This window comes from Balaenoptera acutorostrata, chromosome 15 (assembly GCF_949987535.1).
Source record: "Balaenoptera acutorostrata chromosome 15, mBalAcu1.1, whole genome shotgun sequence".
NCBI lineage: Eukaryota > Metazoa > Chordata > Mammalia > Artiodactyla > Balaenopteridae > Balaenoptera > Balaenoptera acutorostrata.
Genome location: NC_080078.1, coordinates 77,954,062 through 77,979,269, shown reverse-complemented (window position 1 = coordinate 77,979,269; position 25,208 = coordinate 77,954,062). Strand labels below are relative to the sequence as shown.

The 25,208-nt window shown below is 46.7% G+C and overlaps 1 protein-coding gene across 2 annotated transcripts in view; it reads left to right on the top strand.

The window, feature by feature from the left end:
• Nucleotides 1-17,456, top strand: part of KCNB1 (potassium voltage-gated channel subfamily B member 1) — a 112,420-nt gene extending 94,964 nt beyond the window's left edge. The window contains exons 3-4 of one of the 2 annotated variants that reach the window (XR_009005512.1): nt 6,309-13,748; nt 15,664-17,456. Coding sequence is in view for 1 of the 2 variants with exons in the window: in XM_057529979.1 (XP_057385962.1) it covers nt 6,309-8,321 (2,013 nt within the window). In the remaining variant the exon portion in view is untranslated. Of the gene's footprint in view, nt 1-6,308 lie in introns of both variants that reach the window. The other variant, XM_057529979.1, reaches the window with a different exon arrangement.
• Nucleotides 17,457-25,208: the final 7,752 nt, after the last annotated feature.

Below are 25,208 nucleotides of genomic sequence, written 5' to 3'. Positions count from 1 at the left end.
GTCCAGAAACTGCCACCTCCTACGTCCTTGAAAACGTCTTGGGGAGACGCACAGACCTGAACTGGAGTCCCAGATCTACTCCTTGCAAGCTGTGTGGCCCTGGAAAAGTCACTTCATTCTCTGAGCCTCCATTTCTTTCGTTTGCTTGATCATTCATTTATTAACTACTTAGGGATCTCCTGCTCTGTGCCAGGCACTGTTTCAGGAGCTGGGGATACAGCAACGCAATACAAACCCAGCCTGGGCCCTCATGCAGCTGACATTGTATTGCGGGACACAGAGGAGAAAATTCCAGCTTGGAAAGATCAGTGCCGTGAAGGGACAAACTCAAGGGTTGTGAGAGTCCAGAGGGTGGGTGTTCTCAACCCACAACTGGGAGTCAGAGAGGGCTCACTGGAGCAAGTGGCCTCTGAGCTGAGGCCAGAACAGGCTGTAGGAATCAGCCAGGAGAAGTAGGGGAGGAAGGGCACTCCAGGCAGAAGGGACAGCATGGACAAGGGCCTGGAGGTGTGAGCAACCATGGCAGCATGGCTTGGGAACTGTAAGTGGTTTTGCCAGGATTCATTATGGAGTATGCAATGGGAAATGGAGGAAATGGTCTGGAGAGAGAAGAAAGGTGGACTTAATACAAAAGCCAAATCTCCTTTTTATGCCTCCTGCCTCTCTGACCTCATCTCCGCCTTGCTCATGCAGCCCCACCCACACTGAGCTTCTTTCTGTTGCTTGATATACCAAGCTCATTCCCACCCCAGGGCCTTTGCACATGCTATGCTTGTACCTGGAATGCTCAGATCTTTGAATGACATACTCCTCACCTTCAAGTCTCAGAACCAGCACATCTCTTGTGAAAGGCCTGTCCTGACCACCCAACCTCATGTGGACACCCCCAGTGCTTCTCTACTGATACTCCTTGGTTTGTTTTTCTCAGTAACATGTAGCACATAATACTATCTGACATCATCTTGCTCCTTTATTGGTTTATGGGTTTTCTTGTCTGCCTTTCCCTACCAGTTCCTTAAGGCCAGGGAAATTGTCTTTCTTATCCATGCTGCATCCCCAGCAAAGAGCATAGCACTTAGTAAGTGCTCGGTAAATATATGCCAACTAAATGCAAAAGGATCAGAACTTCATGGGGAGCCATTTCAGGGATTACAGCAGGGCTGTAGCTTGCTCAGATTTCTGCTTCTCTCCTGTGACCCATCAGTGTGGTTGTGAGGATTAAAAGCAATAGGATAGTTTTTATGGAAAGCAACTTTTTATATAACTTATATTGAGGCTAATTTTACATAGCATATAATTCACCATTTCCAGTGAGCAAGTCAATGATTTTTCAGTAAATTTGCCAAGTTGTACAACCATCATCCTAAATCAATTTTATAACATTTTCATCATCCCCATGAGATCCTTCATGCCCATTAACTGTTAATCCCTGTCCCCACCCTGGCAACAACTAACCTGCCTTCTGTCTTTATAGGTGTGTCTTATCTGGTCATTTCATATAAATGGAATCATACACTATGTGGCTTTTTGTGTCTGGCTTCTTGCACTCAGCATAATGTTTTCAAGATTCATCCATATTGTATCATGTATTCGTATTTCATTCCTTTATATGACTGAATAATATTCCATTGTATAGATAGACCACAGTTTGTATATCCATCAGTTGATGGACATTCGGGTTCATTTCACTTTTTGCCTCTTACAAATAATGCTGCTATGAAGATGAATGTGTATGAAAACAGTTTGCAGGACCTGAATACTAGGTGCAGCTCTCTGCTGGCCAGAGCTTCTAGTGTCGCTGCACAGACTTGACCCCAATGGGCTGTGTGACCATAGACTAGTCCCTTCCCTTCTCTGCTTGAGTCTCCCCATCCTTCCAGAAAGGAGCCTGGACCCTTTTCTGCACAGACATTCTGTGCCTTGTCCATATTCCTGGAAGAGCAGGGAAGTGTTCAGAGCAAATGATAAACAGTCTGTTTATTGCTGGAGCCAAAGGTAGGCATCCTGTGATTAACCACCAGAGCCAACAATTTTTTTTAGGATGAGAAAGGCCTGGCTCCAGAACCCTTGATTCCCCCCTGGGTACCCCTACCTGCTAATCTCTTCTCTCAGAGGACCAAAGCCCCCTCCCACGCTCGGTGCAGACAAGTAGGCTACAGGATTCAGAACCTCATTGCAGGGAGGGAATTTGGGGACAGCCTCTGAGTCCTGGTCCTGTTTCCTGCCTCTGCTCCCTGGGTTCCTGGAGTCCTGCCCAAACCCGATTGGGCTCAGATCCAGGAAAGCAAGGCTGAAAATGCAGGGACCTGGCCAGGGGTTTGAGCTGGGGCCGGGAGGACTCAATGCTGGCCTGGCTGGTCCCCCATCCCTGAAGCCCATCCCAGAGACCAAATCAACACTGTTCATTTGGGTTCAAGACTGTTTAGAGGATGTCTGCTGCCTTAGCCAGGCACTGGGGTCCACAGACCTAGTCCTGGACCTCCAGAAGCAACCAGTCCAGAGGCTGGGGGTAAGGGTGACAATAAATTATCCAAATAATAATTTAATAACATAAAATATATATTAAGTGGCTGTTATGTGGTAGGTGCTCAATTACTTTCATCTCCATTTTAGAGATAAAGAAATGGAGTCTCAGAGAGAGGAAGTGACTTGTCCAAGGCCACTCAGCCAGGTGGGAATAATAACACTACTGCTCAGAGCCAAGTCCAACCAGCTTATAAATAAGTATAATGTTGTGAAATAATAAAAGCAATAAAAGTTGATCTAAGGGCCTTATGAATTCATTGAATTCTCTTTGCCACCTTGCAGTGACCCACCCCCGTCTTACAGATGAGGAGACTGAGGCACAGAGGGTTTAACTCATGTTCAGGAGCTCCCCAGTCAGGAAGTGTAACCCTGACCCTAAGGGCTTCAGCAGGTCTGGAAGAGAAAGCAGTCTTGTGGGCAGGGCTAGGAAGGGTAGGTCACACTGCATTAGCACAAGTGCTATTTGATGAGTGCATGTGCCAGGGCAGGCGGCCTGGCACCCTCTGACCCTCCCAACCCAACCCTGAGCAGCGGACACCCCCCTCCAGGATGCAGTGAGGCCTCTGCCTGCATTTTCTTCTTTCCTAAGCATCCTCAGGCTGAGAGGACGGGAGGGGAGAGCACTTTCTGGGGTACAAAGAGGGGGTGCCCGCCTTAGAATAACAGCGCTAAGGACTGTACAATAGGTGGGTGCATAATTCATGCATCTGTCAGCAGACATCAATTATGTGGGCCTTCCCTGGAGTTGTCTGGGGGTTAGAAACTGGAGCAGGCTTCCCCTGCCAGCCTCAGGGGGAAACGAGATCTCCCAGCTCTTAAAGGAACAGACTCCCCAGGAATCTGCTCCTTCTCCTGCAGCTGCCCTCAGGGCCAGGAGTCAGAAACTGTAGCAGCTCCACTGCAGGGGCTCAGCCCGAGGTCCCAGCTGGCTGCTCTGTAAGGTCAGACCCACTCTGTGCCTAGCTCTGTGCTAACAGCTCTTTTCCCTCATTCTACAGCTCCTGAGGGGCTGACAACTGGTATAGCCCAGAGTTTCTCAACGTTGGTACTATTAACATTTGGGGCCTGACCGTTCTCCATGGTGGGGACTGCCCTGTGCATTGTATTTAACAGCATCCCTGGCTCCACCCACCAGCTGCCAGTATCACCCCTCCTCCAAATCGTGACAACCAGAAATTCCTGCAGGATTTGCCAAATGTCCCCAAGGGAAGGGGGAGGGGTCAAAATCATCCCCAGTTAAGAACTACTGGAAGATCCCCATTTTACAAATAAGGAAACTGAGGCAAGGAAAGTTGCAATGCCCAAGGCACCGGACCCATAAATGGCCGTGAACTTGAGCCACAGCCAAGAAACAACATGAAAACCCGTTGTCCTAGGTGCTGAGGGTGCAGAGGTGAATCTCAGAATCCATCCCTGTCCCCACAAAGCTCACAGATTCTGGGCTTTGATGGACACATTCACACACACACACACACACACACACACACACACACACCTGTAGTAGGCTGTAGTGTGCTAAGAACCCCAAGGCTGGCAAAATGACGAGGGACCCCAGAGGATGGAGTGGCTGGCCCCTCCAGGGATGACCTCTGCAGGGAGGGGCCATATGGGCTGCGTTTTAAAAGATGGATTGGAATTCACTGGACAGAGAGGAAGAGGGACAGACCTGCAGAACTGACCAACGATAGCCTGTGATTAGGGAAGCGTGAAATTTGGGAACCTGCGGCAGGAGAGGCCAAAGAGAGGGGTCAGAGTCAAACTCAGAGAGACTTGGCAACCATATGTCCTGATCAGGGATTTATTGCAGGGGACAGAACCCTCTCATGCTCACCCAAGCAGCAGCAGCATTTACTTTCAGGATACGGCAGGCAGTTTCAAAACAAGGGCGAGAAGCAAAGACTAGCTGGCCCCTCGGAGGCTGGGTGGTCTGGGCTGACAGGGTGTGGGCTGAGCTATTTCCCCTGTGATGACAGCTAACATTTATTAGACATGCACTAGGTGCTGCTGGAACCTGTCCTGAGTGCTTTGCATGTGTTAACACATTTAATCTTCACAGCAGCTCTCTGAGATAGATATTGTCATTATCATCCCATTTTGCAGATGAAGAAACTGAGGCTTAGAGAAGTTAAATGCCTGACTAAAGGTAAGGAAGTGGAAGCGCTGAGACTTGAATCCAAAACAACCTGACACCAGAGCCCAAGCTTTTAACTGTGGCCCTCTACACCCTTTTCAAATCTCCTGTGTCCTGTCTGCTCCTTCTCTCTGCCTCTTCCCTTTAATCTCTGGCTTCTCTAAAAGGTTCAGCTTTCTCTGATTTTTTAATGGTTTTTCTGATCCCTTACAACGTGGGTGAAAAGTCGCTTGAGGCTTGGGCTTATCATGAAGCTGGTTCAGGCCTGGATTGTACTTGACCATTTAATTCAGAGGCTCACCACCCCCATAACCCACTCACCCCTGGATCCCTGAACTCAAATCTTCCATGGTGGACTGGTTCAGCCCAGCCTGGGTTTTCTGTCCATCTCTGGGCCACTCAGCGGCAGCCGGGATCAAATGATACAAGCATGGAGACCCCACCCCGACCCGCTGCCCTTTAGCAGGGGCAGCAGAAACAGAGGCACAAGCCCATGAGAAGAGGACAGCTTTTGGGGGGTGGGGAGGAGGGCTGATAGATAAGTTTAGGAGTTTAGATTTTTTCCTGAAGAATCCTGGAAATTTATTAAGCAGGAGAGTGATGTGACTGGATTTGTATTTTTGAAAAAAAGACCCTAGAGCAATTTATTACATCTGCTTGCATTTCTGCATAAGCTGTAGACGAGCCTAGGTTCCATTAAATTCAACAAACATCCAGTGAGCCCAAACATCTGGACCAAACCCTCTTCTTGATCCAGGGGACTCAAAGGTAGTTAAGCTGTGATCCTTAGCCTCAAAAATTCATAGTCACACTCAGGAGTTAATAACATGAGACCAGGATGTCTAGGCCTCCCTGAAAATCATCTGCAAAACCTTGAGCGTTTAGCAAAAAGGTCTGTAGCTTTCATCTCATTTCTAACACATTCTTCAGAGCTCATGTATTGGGGTCAGACAGATCCAGGTTAAAATACTGCAACTTACTAGCTTTGGAAGCCTAGGTTTCCTCATCTTTTCATTGGAAGTACAGTCCTTAACGGGGTTGTTGTAAGAATGAAATAAGGAATTGCATGGAAAGTGACAAGCTTCGTGCCTGGAATACAATGAATGCTCGATAAAGGGTAACTATTGATATTATCATTAGTATAATGTCGGGAAAGCGGTACCCCACCCCATAATAGTTATGAACCACTGGTCTAGATCACGAGACGGCCAACTATGGCTTGCAGGTCAAATTCAGCCCACTTCCTGTTTTTGTAAATAAAGTTTTATTGAAACAGCTATGCTCATTCATTTATGTATTATCTAAGGCTGTTTTCATGCTATAACTGCAGAGTTAAGTGGTTGCAACAAAGAATTCATGGGCTTCAAAGTCTAAAAGATTTACTATCTGGCCCTTTATAGAAAAAATTGACTGACCCTTGGGCTTGATGATTAGCTTGAAATCATTTCAGTTCTCTGGGCCTCAGTTTCCACGTCTATATGATAAATGGATTTGAATAAATAATCTTTTTAGCTCAAACATCCAGTCATTAGGTAATTAGTGAGCTATGAAAATGCTCTTGAATGTTGAGGAATGTCCTGCAGACCCAGAGTATTAGGATGACCATCCCATTGGTGGTTGATAACTAAATTCCACTCTCTTCTCCTCACAGATCCTTGCCATAATTTCCATCATGTTCATCGTCCTCTCCACCATTGCCCTGTCTCTCAACACACTGCCCGAGCTGCAGAGCCTTGATGAGTTTGGCCAGACCACAGACAACCCCCAGCTGGCCCACGTGGAGGCCGTGTGCATTGCGTGGTTCACCATGGAGTACCTGCTGCGGTTCCTCTCCTCCCCCAAAAAGTGGAAGTTCTTCAAGGGCCCGCTCAACGCCATTGACTTGTTGGCCATCCTGCCATATTATGTCACCATCTTCCTCACTGAATCTAACAAGAGTGTGCTGCAGTTCCAGAATGTCCGCCGCGTGGTCCAGATCTTCCGCATCATGCGTATTCTCCGCATTCTTAAGCTCGCACGTCACTCCACTGGCCTCCAGTCCTTGGGCTTCACTCTGCGGAGGAGCTACAACGAGCTGGGCTTGCTCATCCTCTTCCTTGCCATGGGCATCATGATCTTCTCCAGCCTTGTCTTCTTTGCCGAGAAGGATGAGGATGACACCAAGTTCAAAAGCATCCCAGCCTCTTTCTGGTGGGCCACCATCACCATGACGACTGTTGGGTATGGAGACATCTACCCCAAGACTCTCCTGGGGAAAATTGTGGGGGGTCTTTGCTGCATTGCAGGGGTCCTGGTGATTGCTCTTCCCATCCCCATCATTGTCAATAACTTCTCTGAGTTCTACAAGGAGCAGAAGAGGCAGGAGAAAGCAATCAAGCGGAGAGAGGCTCTGGAGAGAGCCAAGAGAAATGGCAGCATCGTATCCATGAACATGAAGGATGCATTCCCCCGGAGCATCGAGGTGATGGACATTGTGGTTGAGAAAAGTGGAGATAATGTGGGTCAGAAAGACAAAGTAGTGCAAGATAATCACTTGTCTCCCAACAAATGGAAATGGACAAAGAGGACACTGTCCGAAACCAGCTCAAGTAAGTCCTTTGAAACCAAGGAGCAGGGATCCCCTGAGAAGGCCAGATCGTCTTCTAGTCCTCAGCACCTGAACGTCCAGCAGTTGGAAGACATGTACAATAAGATGGCCAAGACACAATCTCAACCCATCCTCAATACTAAGGAGTCAGCAACACAGAGCAAACCAAAGGAAGAACTTGAAATGGAGAGCATCCCCAGCCCCGTAGCCCCTCTGCCCACTCGTACAGAAGGGGTCATTGACATGCGAAGCATGTCGAGCATTGATAGCTTCATTAGCTGTGCCACAGACTTCCCTGAAGCCACCAGATTCTCCCACAGCCCTTTGGCATCACTCCCCAGCAAAACTGGAGGTGGCATGGCCCCAGAGGTTGGCTGGCAGGGAGCTCTGGGTGCCACTGGTAGTAGGTTTGTGGAGGCCAACCCCACCCCTGATGCCAGCCATCCCTCTGCTTTCTTCATTGAGAGCCCCAAGAGTTCCATGAAGACCACCAACCCCTTGAAGCTTCGAGCACTTAAAGTCAACTTCATGGAGGGCGATCCCAGACCATTAGTCCCCGTTCTGGGGATGTACCATGACCCTCTTAGGAACCGGGGGGGTGCTGCAGCAGCTGTTGCTGGGCTGGAGTGTGCCACACTCTTGGACAGGCCTGTGCTGAGTCCAGAGTCCTCCATCTACACCACTGCAAGTGCTAGGACACCCCCCCGGTCGCCAGAGAAACACACAGCAATAGCGTTCAACTTTGAAGCAGGTATCCACCAGTACATTGATGCGGACACAGATGATGAGGGGCAAGTGCTCTACAGTGTGGACTCCAGCCCCCCCAAGAGCCTCCACGGGAACACTAGTCCCAAGTTCAGTGTCGGGACAAGATCAGAGAAGAACCACTTTGAAAGCTCCCCCTTACCCACCTCCCCTAAGTTCTTAAGGCAGAACTGTATTTACTCTACAGAAGCATTGACTGGAAAAACTCCCAGTGGTCAGGAAAAGTGCAAGCTTGAGAACCACATCTCCCCCGACGTCCGCGTGTTGCCGGGGGGAGGAGCCCATGGAAGCACACGGGATCAGAGCATCTGAACCACCTCCACACGGAGGAGAGACTTGTGGCAGGGTCCAAAGAGGAGTGCTGTTCAGCTTACCTGCCGTGGAGCTTTTCTGCATGACCTCTGAGACAGAAAGGCTCGGCAAAGCCCCCAGAAAGAAGAGAGACCAGAGAAAGCTCCCTTAAAACCTTGAGAGTCGTTAACGGGTCCATCAGATGGAAGCTGGCCAAGCCACAGGGTATGCCGCCTCCTTGTAACAGCTCCACGGCCCTCTTTGGAAGATGACAAGAGCAGAACTCACAGCCACCACTACCACGTTCTAGACATAACCAAGGCCACCTACTCCCCATTCTTCTCTCGTGGCTTTCCATCACAGCCTCTGAGGGCAAGATCTCCTTCCCTCCTGGCTTCAGCTGGAGAAGGATGCCGGAAAAAGTGGCTGGTGTTAAAAGAGTGGGTTGACCAATTTGGTTTTGGGTGTTGCCTGGCCACCTCTAGGAACTTCTGTCCATCACCTGCTGGATGGATCTCACTGTTAGAAGGCTACAGGGAATGCTTGTGTCATGGGGAAAACTGCACCATAAGCCACGATCCCAGCGCAAAACCCTTCCTCAAATGTCTTCATTGACTTCAGTATTCCGTAGTACCTGAGATTTTATTTTGAGATATCATCAGGGTGAGTTGCACCACTTGTACTCAATTCTACTTGCCCCCTGGCAATCTGGGAAGGGTTCAGAAGGCGGGCACTCAGCCAACAGTATGAACTCTGAGCATTGCTTTAGGGTTATAGAAGGAAAATGCTTTCTGTACATCGCTAGTGTAGACTCAAAAGATATGCAAGTGTCAAATATGCAGAAGAATAGCTTATTCAAAGAGACTGTATGTTACCGAAGAACAGAATAAAATCTGATTTTTTTTTACCTGAAAAAAACGAAAGGAAAAGAAAAAACCCCAATTGAAATGCCCAGTTCAGACTTTTGAATACTTCCTGCTGGGGCAGGGAAAGCATTTACTATAATAGAAATTCTTTTTTGTTTCCTGTGATATTCAAGTTTGAAAAAAAAAAAAGTTAAAATAAAAAGCACTTTATGTTTTTCAAAAATAGGTTCTACCAGGGACAGTGTCAACATCTTGCACTTTAAAACAAGCATGATTTCCCGTGGGCCACTTGTTGGGACTACAGTTGGGTTTTTGCTCCAGGCGTGTGTCTGGCCACGGTGAGTGATACTGTGCTGGTATTGCTGTCTGCTGTGTCAAAGTCTGTGGGCTCCTTCCCTGCCGCCCTGAAGCTTCCCCTTAACCCTCTTGCATCAGGAAGGGTTCTTGGCCTCTGCATTGGGCCCCTTATAAAATCATGTGTACAGCAAACAGGAACATCTCAGAAGAATGAAGTAGACGGTTGGGCATTGGGTGTTTTACTCTGTTCTCTTTCTTGTCGACCAGGTGTTGGTGTGTTTTCAGTGTCACTGTCTGTACTAACAGCTCAGCTCTCCTTTCTGCAGCCATCAATGCAGCCAGTACCGACAAAAGCAATAAGTATCTGTGTGCATTGTGAGCGGTTCTGGTCTATCTCTTGGTGTTGGTCTTCCTGTCTTAGTTTGATGACCTGGCGTTGACCTGCCTGATTTTAGTCCAACAGCATGGTAGTGTTGGCCATTCCTCAGGTCAGTAACACGGGGTGGAGCTGCTGGTTAGCAGGATGCCAAGCTGTTGGCCCATGTGTCAGTAAAGATGACACATTATTGATCTGCTTGTCTTTAGTACAGTGAACCGATGTTGTCCTCCTAATACAGTTTCGAAGGATGGGGTCCCAAGTACGATAGGGTAGATCTGTCGATCCTCAATACAGTGCCAGGCATACGTCTTCCTGATGGAACAAAACATGGTTTCCCTGTCCTTCATAGAATATGTTGTTGGTTTGCCTGTTAGTACAATGGCACAATCCACCTGTCAGTGCACAGACATCATGGCGTCATTCTGCCTGCCCTCTGCACAGTGGCATGAGGTTGGGCAACCTGTCACAGGTATGATGACATGGGATCATTCCACTGCCCTTAAAAACGCGTGTTCTCTGCTGCGTATGCACCCGGTTCATACTGCTTCTCAGCATCTCCAAGGATTGTAAATCCCTCCAAGAGGGTGCAGTCCTGTTTTCTGCTGCGCTAACAAAGTATCTTGACTCTGGAAGTATCTTCGGAGTACTCTCGCAGCAAATGCAAAGGGGTTTAAGGGGCAGGGAGTATGAGGTCATCCTGTGCTGGCGGCACACCAGAGAGAGGAAGCTCCCAAGGTGCTTTACTGAGCACACAGTACAAGCGGGGGCCTGTGGAGGAAAGGCCGCAGAACAGTCCTCCCTGGGCCATCTCACGTCTCTTTGTTGCCATCACCATTTACATCTGCCATCAGCACAAATGTGAAAATTCAGGGAAAACAAACAAATGCTTTTTGATAAAAGTAAATAGTTGTGATTTCCGATTCAGATTTTTTAGAGCTGATGCTATCTGTGAAAATTAATAATAATAATATAGTCTATTTTACATATCAGGAAAGTGAACATGTTTAAATATAGCCATATATAGCGAGAAGGAACTTACCACCCCTTCTTCAAATCGAGGCATTTCATTTGCTGGTTGAAGCAGACGAGAAGTGTACAGATTAGAAGTGATTTCTTTCTTTCTTTTTTTTTTAAACTAATAACCAATTGGTGCAACTCTCCTTGTCTCTAACCAAAGGCCCTTTCTGCCTTGTGTGGTCATGCAGGACCTACCCCTTCCTTCCTCATGTATTTTGTCTGAACTTAAAGTAGCATTTTATTGAGTCACTTTTGAAGGATGAATTCAGAAGTATCATTAAGAACCTACCTTTTCAGGCTTAATAGCCAGAGTCCTATAGAGTTCTTATAGAAACAGAATAACTGAAACTCAGCATATACTATGCTTAGAAAGTATTGCGTTTTGTTTTGGGTTTTCCTTTTACTTGTGGATGTATTGTAGGAATATAGCTTTTACCCTGTGCCGATTCAAAATAGAGTATTGTAAGTTCTCCCAGGCCCCCACCTGCCAAAAAGAAACATATCCAGATTCTTAATATGTGTACACCCTACCTGTACCTGTTTACGCGCACTGGGATATCTACCTGAGTCTCCAGTGAGAAGCTAACCTTGATAGACGGGTGTTGATGGAGGAGAGGAAAGCAATGGTTTGGAGGCAAATACTGCTTTAACTTGATGGTCCATGTACCACCCATTCCTAAACCAACGAAAGTGGGAAAAAAACAAGTCATGAATGAATGAATTGGAAAGAAATGAATCTAGGGACCGGAGGTGAATGGATGCCTGGTCCCTTTGGCAAAGTCAGTAAAACTCATCAAGAACCCCACCAAACTTACACCATTATCAAAAAGGGCTAGGGACCAGGTAGCTCTGTGTCCTGATCACACAGGGGACTGCCCAAGACCAGCAGAGAGAGGTGGGAAAGCTCTGGAGGAGTCCATTTATTCACCTTTTTACTTTGGGGTAAAGAAGAACAATAGGACTTCGGTGCAGTAGATTTCTCAGTGCCTTCTTTAGGAATTTTACCTTAAGCACACTTAATGGGGAAAGAAAAAAGAGGAAAGAACATTCATTCCCGTGAAGCCCCTTTCTCTAAAAGCACTGGGGATCAAGAAGGAAGAAAATGACGATGAGGAAACGGCAAAATCCTGAGGAGGCCATTTCCTTTCAACCCACCTGGCTTGCCCCTTTGAATTGCTGGTGATACAAACTTTTTCAGACTGATTCCTAACCTCTCCTCCGCCGTGTCTTAGTAACTGTAAGCCTCACCCCTGCCCTTTCTCTGAATAAGATCCACGTTTCTAAGGAGAAAAAACAGAACCGTATCCTCTTCTGTAAAACTGTAATGTATTGTTGATGTTTGTAACTGTTGTATATTTCTGTCTTGCTCCAAGTTATGGCTGGAGTGTATAGTCCATGGGCAGGGGGAAATTTAAAATTCACCCCGGACAAGGGTCACTAATGCCAGGTGTCTCTCTCTCTCTCTCCTTTCCTCATTGCTCTGCCAACTAGTCTCAAGTAACATGACCCCGGGCTTCAGCCTCCAGTCAAGTAACTTTGAATCCAATGTGGCGAGAAGCCTCTAGCATGTGATCCTTTGAGAAAGGACTTTTTCTACTGCTGCGAAGTTGGCAGGCGTTAAAAGGGGGCTTCCCCTGACTCCCCCAGCAGGACAGTGGAGAACCTGCAGCCCTGAGCTAAAATTTCCTCACATCCCACTGCTTACATGACAGCATCCAAATGCTTTCACTCAACCCGGGCGACTCAAACCAGCCCTGGCTACACCCAGAAATAAGAGTTACCTCTGCATTTTCTGTTGCCATTTTTCTGGCTCTAGAAGTATCTGATGCGTGACTACATCATAGGATGTCCACGCATCTCAGAGTAGTCTATTTTTCTGTTCAGATAAAATATATATATATGTATTTTTAGCAAATTTATAATTGGGCCATTGAGTCTAATTTCTTCTTTTGTAATACAGAATAACATCTTAGGGGTTTTATTGTTGGTCATAATCGCAGCTGATATCTTCTGGTCTCCTTCATTTCCTCCTGTTGCTCCTTGGATCGTTTTTTGTCTTCTTCTTTTTGATTCTGATTTTCTGGAGGTGGGGAAAGACTTTGGGGTCTGACTTCCTCATGCAGGCATTTCCTGACACAAGGCCTAGAATCTGTTGACCTGTTACTTTCCTCATTCTGTCTGTTCTATTTATTGTTCTTAAAAATCCAGAACACAGATGCAGGAGTGAAACCAGGGGAAGCAGGGCTACAGATGGCCCTCAAAATCAGGATGGGATGTGGGCTGGTTTAGCTCATCCTCCACACCGTTCCGGGGATCTAAAGGGACTGAGTTTGTTCATTTCCAGAGATCTTGGAATCTAAAATCTCGTGCGAGAAAGCCTCCCTCTGGCATTTCTGAGATTCAGAAGACACCTAAACCCCTCTTGGCTGGCCTGCTGCCACGCCCAGCGCCCTGCTCCCCTGTGACATCAATTGGATCTGAAGGTCAGGGCACTTTCAGGTTCTTACGAAACTTAGAGAAAATCCTGGGCCTCAGATCTCATCAACTTTTTATCAGTTCTTCATTTCAATCCATTTCCAACAGGCTTACCAAAAAACAGTGGCCAGACAAGCTTGCAGCCAAATCCTGAGAAGACGTGTCCCCAGAATCTGCCATCTCATCTCCCCTTCCCTTTCCAGCTTCCTGGCTCCACAGAGCCAGAGATTCGTGGCAAGGGCAGTGGTATTTTTCCAGCTTCCGCCTATCCAGGCCTCGGGGAGTGTCTGGACTATCCTGATAATTAATTCCACCAGGCGGTTTCCAGGCCTCGGGTGGGCAGAGGACATCTCACGAAGCAGGATCTTCAGCAGGAAATGATTCTCCATCCATCAGCTCATGCAGGAAGATGAAGTAAGCCCAGATAGTCTCCATCTTGTACCTATAGATTTTCATATCCCACCTGCCCTGTAACTCGCTGTCAGCTACAGGGCTCTGGCCTCTGCCCAGGTCAGAGATCTGAGCCAAATCAGGACCCCCAGATGGCAGTGAGCCATCCCTGTTGGGTCAACCCCAAGATGAAACCATCCGAAGTACAAATGTGTCATTCTGGACTAAGATTCTAATAAGCGTTTCCCCCACCCCCACCCCACCCCCAAATTCCTGGTAATCTGGTTTGAACCAGAGCCAAATAAAACAGACAAGATTTTTTTAAACTACTGCACAAGAACAACAACAACAAAATTGTCTCCCAGTCATTTGCTAGGTTTGATGCCCAGATAAGCAAACACCCTTGCCTGTGGCCATTTTCATCTAGAAGTTGTGTAGTCTGGGTTTCCATCCACTGACCTTGATATTGGCTTAACCTGGAATTTCTCCTGAACTCCCCAAAATGCCATCTTGAAGACATGGATTTGGAAGGGACTCTGTTAATCGAGTGACCCCTCCTCATCTTCACTGCTAACTCTCCATTCCTTCTTGCAAAGATCCTGGAGAGATCTAAAGGTTGGCGGGGATGGGGATGCAATTCACCTGAAGGAGAGCCCACCTGCCCACATTATGTCTGCATGCCAGTCTCTGAAAGTTTCTCCTGCATGAAAGGGACAGGGCCGTCAATTTTGGCTCAAATTAAGGAAGCACTTCTAATAGGTGGGCCTGCCTCACCATGGAACTCGATGCCCTGTTGGGTAATGAGCTCTCTGACAGCACAGGTGTTTAAAGACAGGCTAGTTGATGTACAAAACGGATGTTGCTGAGGGAACCTAGCACTGCATGCTGACTGAACTGAACGTCTGGGGAAGTTCTCTCTCCAGCACCTCCGCCCCACCCCCTTCCAATGTATGCACGTGTGCGTGTGTGTGGTTTGAACATCCGAGCACAGGCTCAAGCCACTGGGGCAGAGGCAGAGAGCACAGTTAGCAGAAACTCAGATTCTAGAATGCGGAGCTTTCTGGGGCGATGTCAGGGAGGGAAGTGGCAGCAGGATACCCTGATCCTCTCTGCTCCCCATCTTGGACAGTTTTAGTGACTCTGTTGGTCGCTTATCCACCTCCAGTTCCCTGACAGGGACCACACTGTGTGGGTTGAGGCTCGTGCTCCCCTCCCCCAGGCCAGCCAAGGAGCAACGCCCCCCCCCGCCCCCGCCGTTTGGGTGGCCTTCTCACGGTGCTTCAGCCCTTCTGCCCAGGCCCTGGGCCCTCGTAGGCCTCAGGCTTTCTGTACAAGAGATACAATTATCCTTAACCCACTCGCCAGCTGCGTAATGAACAAACTGGCCAGGCAATAGCAAATGGTACCATCCCCAAAGGGCTTTTTTTTTTTTTTTGGCAAATAAAACAGGAAATCCCATTCAAGACCCTTGAAAGTCCCCACCCAATGAAGTAAGTCCAGAAGGGCCAAAAGAAAGAGACAGCCACAATCTAGTTTTACAACAAAACGAGGCTTCGGCTACCTGCAGGTTGAATGCCCACTCTCCCACCTCAGTAGCCCCTTCCCAAGTGAGTCTGGATACCGCATTCGCCAAGGACAGCATTTGACAAAAGAGGTTTTAAAGTTCCATCTAACTGTGTATGGTGGGCTTGGAGGAAGTGGGGCTTCATCCTCAGGGTGACCCCAAGTCCAGGAAGTCTCAGGTTGCTTCATTATAGGATGAGGCAAGGCCATAGGTTTTGACGGATAGTCTGAGCAGCTGCCTTCCTCCCAAAATTAAACAAAAACCCAGTTTCCAAGCCCCTCTGAGGCTCTGCCCTACAGAAATAGCTCAAGTTGCTGGCTGCAATGAGATGACAATTCTGGAAAATGAAGAAAACTCCCAATTCTGTCCCATTAGGAAGCTCTCCAGAGTCCTGCATGGACTGTTGCATACGTCCTGCCTCCCTAAACTGATCCAGGTTTGGAAAACAAGGAGGGAAGCACAGAAGAAGATGCCCATGAGGGGCTTCCCTGGTGGCACAGTGGTTAAGAATCCGCCTGCCAATGCAGGGGACACGGGTTCGAGCCCTGGTCAGGGAAGATCCCACGTGCCACGGAGCAACTAAGCCCATGCTCCACAACTAGTGAGCCCACGTGTCACAACTACTGAGCCTTCGCTCTAGAGCCTGTGAGCCACAACTACTGAGCCTGCATGCCACAACTACTGAAGCCCCTGCGCCTAGAGCCCGTGCTCCACAACAAGAGAAGCCACCGCAATGAGAAGCCCGCGCACTGCAGTGAAGAGTAGCCCCTGCTCGCCTCAACTAGAGAAAGCCCACGCGCAGCAATGAAGACCCAACGCAGCCAAAAAAATAAAAGAATAAATAAAATAAATAAATTAAAAAAAAAAAAAAGAAGATGCCCATGAGATCTGGACTTCTCCACAACGGGGCTCAGGCTCCCTGGTCTTCACCAGGGCTTTGGGTTCTCTCTCTGATGAGCTTGACATCTGAGCTCTGGATGCCTGCAGGGTGGGGAAGAGGAAGATCAGCAGCTGCTGGGTTGTGCAGCTGGCCCCTTTGCTCTCCAGGCCTGTCCTGGCTTCATTCCAAGGTCAAGGAACTCAGGGTTATCCCCCAACATATGACTTTGGCACATAGTGGTCACCCAACCTGTGTTTTTTTTTTTTTTTTTTGAGTGACTGTGTAAATGAGTGACTTCTGAGTGAATGAATGAATGAGTGAATGTGTGAGTGGAGAGAGGAGTTCATTCGTTCTCACCTGGCTTGAGGTATTCCTAACTGGGAAGGAAGGAGAAGTGGGAGGCTCCTCCCATTGAAGCCCGTAAGCCCCATCAGTGCCATCTGTTCTTTGACTCAATTAGGGGTCAAGATGACGGTCAAATTTTCTGCCCTAAGGGTCTTCTCAGAGCTACACTTCCAGGGGGCTATGGGGACAGCCCAGCCTCCTTTTGACCCTCCTATCCTGCATTTTCAGCCTCGTGCTCTAGTTTAGCTCACACTAGCCCATGGGAGACTACAAGGTGGTTTTCCAATAGGCTAAGCCAAGGGTCCAAGGTAACAGTTTCCCCTGGTCTGGGACTTGCTGGGGGCAGGAATGTGGGAGCTGATATCTGGAAACTGGATCGCATTCCCTGAGCCGTGGGAGCTGAGCTGGAAAACAGGGCCAGCCTGTCCTCCAGCTTTTAGAGCCAATGGTCTTCCTTTTTTCTGAGCCCAATGCCCCCCCATGGTAGCATGCTCCCTGATCCCATCAGCTAAGACCCTCTGTCTCTCCCAGGAACCATGGCGTGAGGTTGAGGCTTTTCTGCCAGCAAAGCCATTCTGATCGCCCCACCCATAATGGGGGCCAATCACATTAGCCATAAATGACCAATGTCCTTAGCCGCTTTTTCTCGGGGTCACGTTCATGGGTTCTGTTCATCTCTGGTCAGTTGATGTCTCTAGTCCTTCCTGTAAAGGTGAAAATGAGCATCATACACACACACACACACACACACACACACACACACACACACACACACACGAGGAAACCAAACAACAAAAAACCCAGTGTCTTTTTATGCATGTGATGAGATGAAATTGTGACCTCCAGCTGCTGTCCTGTCTTGTAAAATACGTCCAAATGTTTAAGAATTGCTAAGCAAATGGTCCCTTAATGAGTCTGCAGAGTTCAATAAAAAAAGGTATGGAGAAAACAAGCTTGGTGGTTTATTTTCTGGAGGGCACAGGGAGGTGAGGGTGTGAAGATCTGTAAGGGAGGCTGAATTGGAGAGCCTGGGGGCCTGGAAGAGCAGCGCTGACTGTTTCTCTTCATCTGAAAGAGAGGAGGCATGAAAATATTACTGACTTGTCATCCCAATATGCAAGCAGTGGTAACCTAACCCACGCTGTGTCCATGGAACCCCAATTCTGGTCATTTGACTCTCATGTCAACGATGCCTGGGTATTCCTAGCCTTGATACCTCATAAAAATGTCTCCTAATACAATTTATAAGCTCAAATGCCTACAGAAGTTAAGCAGGTAACATAACTGAGTAAAGCAACCCAGCTAAGACACATAGGGAGCAGTGGTGAGTGTGGCGAACTGAAGATCACATTCCCTGTCTAAAGGGGTGAACTCTATTCATCTCTGGCTGGTTGTCACCACACAGAGATGCAGGCCCAGCAATGCCAGATCCTCAGACTTTTTCAGAGAAGTCAGAAATCTTGATTTTTATGGGAAGTATCCCAACTCTTTAGTGTTAACAACTAATTCTGTTTTTTTCTTTTGGTCCTGTAGTAGCCAAAGAAAAACATCTGTGGACAGGCTACCCTGCTCATACGTTGCCCTATTGTGATCACCTTGATTGACAGGGCTTGATGATTTCTATATTAGTTATCTATTGCTGTGTAACAAGTTACCCCCAAACTGAGTAGCTTGAAGCATTTATTATCTCATAGTTTTTGTGGGTCAGGTATTCAGGAGGGTCTTTAGCTGAGTAGTTCTGGCTGGTGGGGTGGGGGGCAGTTTCTCATGAGACTGCAATCAAGACATCAGCTGCAGTCATCTGAAGGCTGGACTGAGGCTGGAAGATCTGATTCTGACATGACTCAGGAGGCCTCAGATCCCTGCTGGCTGTTGGCAGGAGGCCTCAGTTCCTCACCATGTGGGCCGCTCCACAGGACTTCTTGAATGTTCTTACAACATGACAGATGGCTTCTCCCAGAGTGAGTGATCAAAGAGAGAGAAAGCAAGGAGGAAGTACAATGCCTTTTGTGACCTAGTCTCAGAAATCAGACAGCATCACTTCTACCAAATTCTATTCATTAGCTCATACTCAAGATAAGAGGAACTGGGGACTTCCCTGGCAGTCCAATGGTTAAGACTCCACACTTCCAATGCAGGGGGCATGGGTTGGATCCCTGGCTGGGGAACTAAGATCTCACATGCTGCATGGCAAAAAAAAAAAAAAGAAAAAAGTTAAGAGGAATTGCACCTCATAAAGACAAAAGTATAGAAGAATTTGTGGACATATTTTAAAACCACAACGTTCCAAAGCCTGGAAAGAGTAGTTTCCAACTTTAGAATTTCATAGGCCAATAAAATTGCCAGTTCAGTTTGGGGAAGTATATAAGCCTTGCTGGCATTTTTTTTTTTTTTTTTTTTTTTGTGCCAAAGTAACGACCATGTACTATCACCATTTCCTAGTAAAACAAAAGATATTTCAAATCTCCCCCACAAAATAGTATCTCAGAATAAAAGACTGTCCTTAAAAAATGGAACCTTAATTTTTTCCATAGATCAGGGTTTCTCAGCCTCAGCACCATTGACATTTGGGGCTGGATCATTCTTTGTGATGGGGGCTGTCCTACACACTGCAGTATGTTTAGCAGCACCCCTGGCCTCCACCCACTAGATTCCAAGAACACCCTCTCCCCAGCTGTGACAACCAAAAATGTCTCTAGACATGGCCAGATGTCCCCTGAGGGACAAAATCACCTCCAGTTGAGAACCACTGGAAGAGGTACAAAATTCAAAATCCAAAAAGTATATTGAAAAGTGAAATTTCCCTCACACCTCTAGACCCCAGGCCCCTGTCTCCAGAAGCAACTACTGCTACCAGTTCCTCATATATACTTCCAGAGACATTCTTGGCAAACACACACACACACACACACACACACACACACACACACGTATAAGTGTGTGTGTGTGTGTTTGGTTTTACCCCACACAAATAGTAACATTTACACTGTTCTGCACTTTGCTTTTTTCATTTAATATATCTTGAAAATCATTCTGTATGGATACACAGAGAGCTTCCTCCTTCTTTTGCAAGCCTATGTCCTATTCCACTGTACACAGTAACTGCTAGTCTCCTACAGCTGAACATTAAGGTTGCTTCCAAACTTTTGCTGTAACAAACAGTGCTGAAATGAATGGCCTGTCAGCGGTTCCTGTGGGCTCTGCCTTCAAAATAGATCTGGAATCTGCACTTCTCACCCCTCCGCTGCCATAGCTCTGGGCCAGCTTGTCATTGTCTGTTGCCTAATGATTGCAGCAGCCTCCGGACCAGGCTCCCTGTTTCCGCCTTTGATCCCTTTCAGGCTCTTCTCAACACAGTGGCCAGAGGGATCCTGTCAAACTGTCAGTTCGATCATGTCACTTCTCTGTCAAAACCTTCCAAAGGCTTCCCATCACATTTTGAATAAAACCCAAAGTCCTTGGCATTGTCTACAAGGCCATACATCCCCTGGCCCCTGCCTGCCGCTCTGATTTCATCTCCCTCTGCTCTCCCCTAAGGATGCTTCACTCCATTGTCACTGGCCTCATTGCTGTCCTCACACATGCCCACCATGGGTTTATCTAGTGATGCTGCTCATTTCTGGCCGCCCTCTCAGACCCTTCCACCCTCTCTGACCTCCTATCTTATTACTCTTTACTTCCTTCACTCCCATCACACACATTAGCCACCAGCCAATTTTCCAATACACCAAGCACACTTCCACCCTAGGGCTTTTGCTCTGGCTCTCCCCTCTACCTGGAACATCTTCTCCAGGCTAGTCACAGTGGCTCACTCCCTATTTATAGTAGCAGCCTCCCACACTGACCCCCCTTCACATGCACACATCTCCCAATCCATCCCCTTCTCTGCTTAATTGTTCTCCATAACGATTACCACCCTCTGACACACTGTATTTTATGTGTTCATTTTGCTTATTGTTTACTCCCTCCAATAGAATGTAAATTCCTCCCTCCAGCAGAGGGGAAACTCAAAAGCTGAAAAGCCAAGAGAACAAAGACTGAAAAAAAGAGAAGAGAATATAGAAGGACTGTAGGGTAACTACAAAAGGTTTAACATATATGTAATGGGAACACCAGAAAGAGATGAAAAAGACGAACAAACGAAATATTTGAAAAAATAATGATTGTCTATTTCTGCAAATTAATGTCAGACACCAAACCACAGATCCAGGAAGTTGGGAGAACACAAAGTAGGATAAATGCAAACAAAACACAAAAACAAAACAAACAAACAAAAAACACCCTACACCCAAGCATGTCATTTTCAAACTATAGAGAACCAAAGATAAGAATAACTCCTGAGAGAGCTGAGCGGTGGCCCAGCCAGCGGCCGCTGCTCAGCTGCTTTCCAGCGCGGTCGAATCCACCTCTCCAGGGATCCGGGTCCCGCTCCACCGCCGCTCTCTCGTTGACGCCTCGGCAGGCGGGGGTCGCCACAGTTCACTTCTTGTACCAGGGCCTCTCGCCCCCGATCATCGTCCCTCCAGAAGCTCAGAAGGCTGTCCTGGGCTGCAGCTGGGTGCAGGTGAGTACCCAGGAGGGGGTGGGGGAGGGAAGGGGGCGGGGATTCGAGCACGGTGGGTCGTCGTGGAATGTGTGGCGGCACATGTTGGCTCATTTGACCGAGGCGGGAGGTAAAATCGGAAAAGACTGAGCCCCTGCCAGACTTCTATCTTCACCGGGACGTGCATGCACGAGAGCAGTTGTCCTACTGAGCGCTGACCTTGCGCTGCTGAAAGGAGGAGCAGAGGGGTGAGTCCCGACTACCGTGTGACCTTGGGCGAGTCCCCTCCTCAGGTCTCTGATTCTCGCCTGTGCCTGCCGAGTGTGGCAGCTATTTTGCAGCGTTGTGTCAGTTTAGACCTAAGTGCTGGGCATGGCATTAGGCTTGGCCCATAGTCTTAGTAGTAGACGGTAGTAGTAGATGGTGGCACTTATTGTCATGATGAACCCAAATACCCCAAACCTCCACTGTTACCTATCTTATCGGTCCCGGGATCATTAATAGGAAGACCTCCTGAGCCCGGCTGGGGGAACTGCAATGCCGAAGACTGAAATTCCTTAAATACCACGTGTTCCTTCCCCTCTCTTCTCCCTCGGAATGCCTATTAAACTAACTGACCAAAATGAAAAAGAAAGGAAGGAAGGGAGGGAGGGAGAGAAAAAAGGAAGAAAGGAAAGGAAAAAGAAAAAATCCTGAAAGATGCCCAAGGAAAAAACACCTCTCCTCTAGAGGAACAAAGATAAGAATTACATCCAGCTTTTCCTCAGAAACCATGAAAGCAAGAAGAGAGTGGAATGAAATATTTAAAGTGTTGAAAGAAAAAAAAAAAAAAGCCTACAATTCTGGACCCTCCAAAATTATTCTTCAGAAGTGAAGGAGAGGGAATTCCCTGGCAGTCCAGTAGTTAGGACTCGGCACTTTCACTACCCAGGGCACGGGTTCAATCCCTGGTCGGGGAAGTAAAATTCTGCAAGAGGCAGAGCGTGTCCAAAAAAAAAAAAAAAACTGAAGGAGAAATAGTGATTTTTCTCAGACAAACAAAAACTGAAGAAATTTGTTGCCAGTATACCTGCCTTGAAAGAAATGTTTTTATTTTTTTATTTGTTTGTAATTTTCACTTTCAAACATTAAACATACTTCAAAGAGCTCAAAAGAAACATAATAGTCTATCTTATTTACCCAGATATTTCCTTCTCTGCTATTGTTCTGACGATAATGGAGTCATCATAGTTCAGGCATATAAGAATGGAAACGTCTGCCATTGAGAATCTGGTCTCAGACACATCCTTACATCAATGAGAACTTGAACTTTCTTTGAACTTTGCCAAACCCAAGGATGCCACTTGCCCTACTGAGAACAACATAACCAGCTGCAACCTTATGGTCTCAAGGTTCCCCCTTGTAACTATGTAATCAAAGAAATGTTTTTAAAAAGTTATTTAGGGGGCTTCCCTGGTGGCGCAGTGGTTGAGAATCTGCCTGCCAATGCAGGGGTTCACGGGTTCGAGTCCTGGTCCGGGAAGATCCCACATGCCGCGGAGCAACTAAGCCTGTGAGCCACAACTACTGAAGCCCGCGCGCATAGAGCCTGCGCTCCGCAACAAGAGAAGCCACCGCAATGAGAAGCCCGCGCACCGCAACGAAGAGTAGCCCCCACTCGCTGCAACTAGAGAAAGCCCGCGCGAAGCAATGAAGACTCAACTCAGCCAAAAATAAATTAATTAATTAATTTAAAAAACAAACAAACAAAACAATACTGTTTACATTAGCAACCAAAAAACTGAAATAGTTATAAATCCAACAGATATGTATAAGATCTATATAAGGAAAACAACAAAAGTATAATGAATGAAATCAAAGAACTAAATAAATGGAGAGATATTCCATCTTACAGATATGAAGATTTGATACTGTCAAGATGTCAGTTCTTCCCAACTTCATCTAAAGATTCCCTGCAATGCCAAGCAAAATTCCAGCAAATTATTTTGTGGATATCAAGAAACAGATTCTAAAGTTTATATGAAGAAGTAAAAGATCCTGAATAGAAAACACAATATTGAAGAAGAACAAATATTGGGGAACTGACACTACCCAACTTCAAGACTTATTATAAAGCTATAATAATTATTCACTCAACACACATATATTGGCATCTTCTACATGTCAGCTATGGATAAGCATTGCAATTCTGAGATAAAATAAGACATCCTTCCCTCCTTTGTTTCTTTCTTCTTTCCTTCTTTTCTCCCTCTCCCCCTCCTTTCCTTCCTTCCTTCCTTCCTTCCTACCTTCCTTCCTTCCTTCCTCCCTTCCTTCCTTCCCCTTCTTTATTTTCCTCCCTCCTTCATGCCTTCTTGCCTTCCATAAACATTTATTGAGCACTTACTGGGTAGTAGACCCTCTGCTTGCTGCTGGATTGGGCAGAGTCCCTGCCCTCATGAAGGTAACAATCTAAAGAGGGAGCCCACACTTATTCACCTTAGAAACAGGTGAGGGGGCTTTGAAAAAAACCAGACATATACACACATGCATACACACAGATCACAGGTGCCTGCAGGAAACAGGATGTGACCCAAGATCTCCTATTGTCCCAGATGCTTTGCTAAGCCCTTCCGATGTGTTATCTCCCCCAATCCTCACTAAGCACTACTAGGAAAACATTGTTATTACCTGCATCTTGCAGCCAAGGGGACTGAAGCAAAGGGCAGTAAGTTGACTTGTCCAAGGTCACCTAGCTAGGAAGAGGCAAAGCCAAGATTTTAACCCAGGTCTGTCCAATTTTACCAGGTTACTACCTCTACCAAAAGGATCAAGCATAATAATTCAGTAGACAGAGCAGTGCAGGGTTTGAGAGGGCTTGTACAGAGCCAGACTGCCTGGGTTCAAAATCCTGACTCCTCCATTTAGTAGTTATATGGCATCAGGGAGGTCTCTAGTTTCTGTGCCTCAGTGTTCCCATCTGCAGAATAAGGCTAATTCCCTTAAGCAATGGTTATATATTAATTAAGTCCCTCAGGGCCAAGAATGGGATGAGGTGACCAAGGCAGAATTGTACCAGTGCAGAGTTGGATTCTGTCATTATTTGAAATGTTGATATCTTGTTAATGGTGGATTTTTTGCATTAATTTTTTTAATATGCTTTCTCTTGATTACTGAGTTTGGGGCACACCCTTAAATATCGCATGAGAGATGACTTCCTCACTCACCTCACCCTGGTCTCGGCCCTGTCCCCCGGGGGACTTGGAATTTGCAAAGCAAATTTCTGCCTTAAAGAGAGAGACCAATATTCGAGAGGGGAAGGCTGCCAATCAACAGAGTTAAAATGTATGACACATCTGGTGCTAAGAAGAAAAATGAACTTGAGTAAAGAGACAGAAAGAGACACGGCAAAAAATAGTACCTATCTCACAAGGTTGGTGTAAAGATTAAAACAAATGACCCACATAGAGTGCCTAGTATAGAGGCAGGCACATGGTAAGTGCTACTCAAACACTGGCCATTAATGTGATTTCAGTGCTGGCTCAGGGGGCACACACCAGTTAGAGACTCCAGGGCTCTGCTCTCCCAGAGCTTACAGCTTGGGGCAGTGTTTCATAAACTGTGAGCTGGGACCCCCTTCTTAAACTTTGTGTGCTGTGGACCCCCAGGCAGTCCAGTGAAGTCCACAGACCCCTTCTCAAATAATAATTTTAAGTGCATAAAATAAAATACCTACGTTTACAAAAGAAACATATTCTGTTGAAATGCAATTATCAAAATATTTTTAATACATGATACAATGATACATGTGCTTCTTAGCAAGTCAAATAACAGGACCTAGCAGTGGGTCTAGTAACTACCATAATTTTGAGGTAGAGAAGCATTTATAGGCTGTTTCAAGGCATCTGAAACAGCTATAATGGGATGCAAAATAATCTATATTGTTTGTTAGTGACAATGTCACAAATACTGCTTATGGTACTAAAATTTTTTTGCCTATATTTCTAACTAAAGGAAGTGCTACATTTCAGCTAGAAGTCAGTGAAAATAAAGCTATAGAGTTTTGCCCATCCAAGTTCACAGACCCAGATTACAAATTCCTGCATTAGGGGACTTTGAAATCTATTTCATGGGTCACAACTAGAACTTTTTTGATGAAAGAATGATATAGAC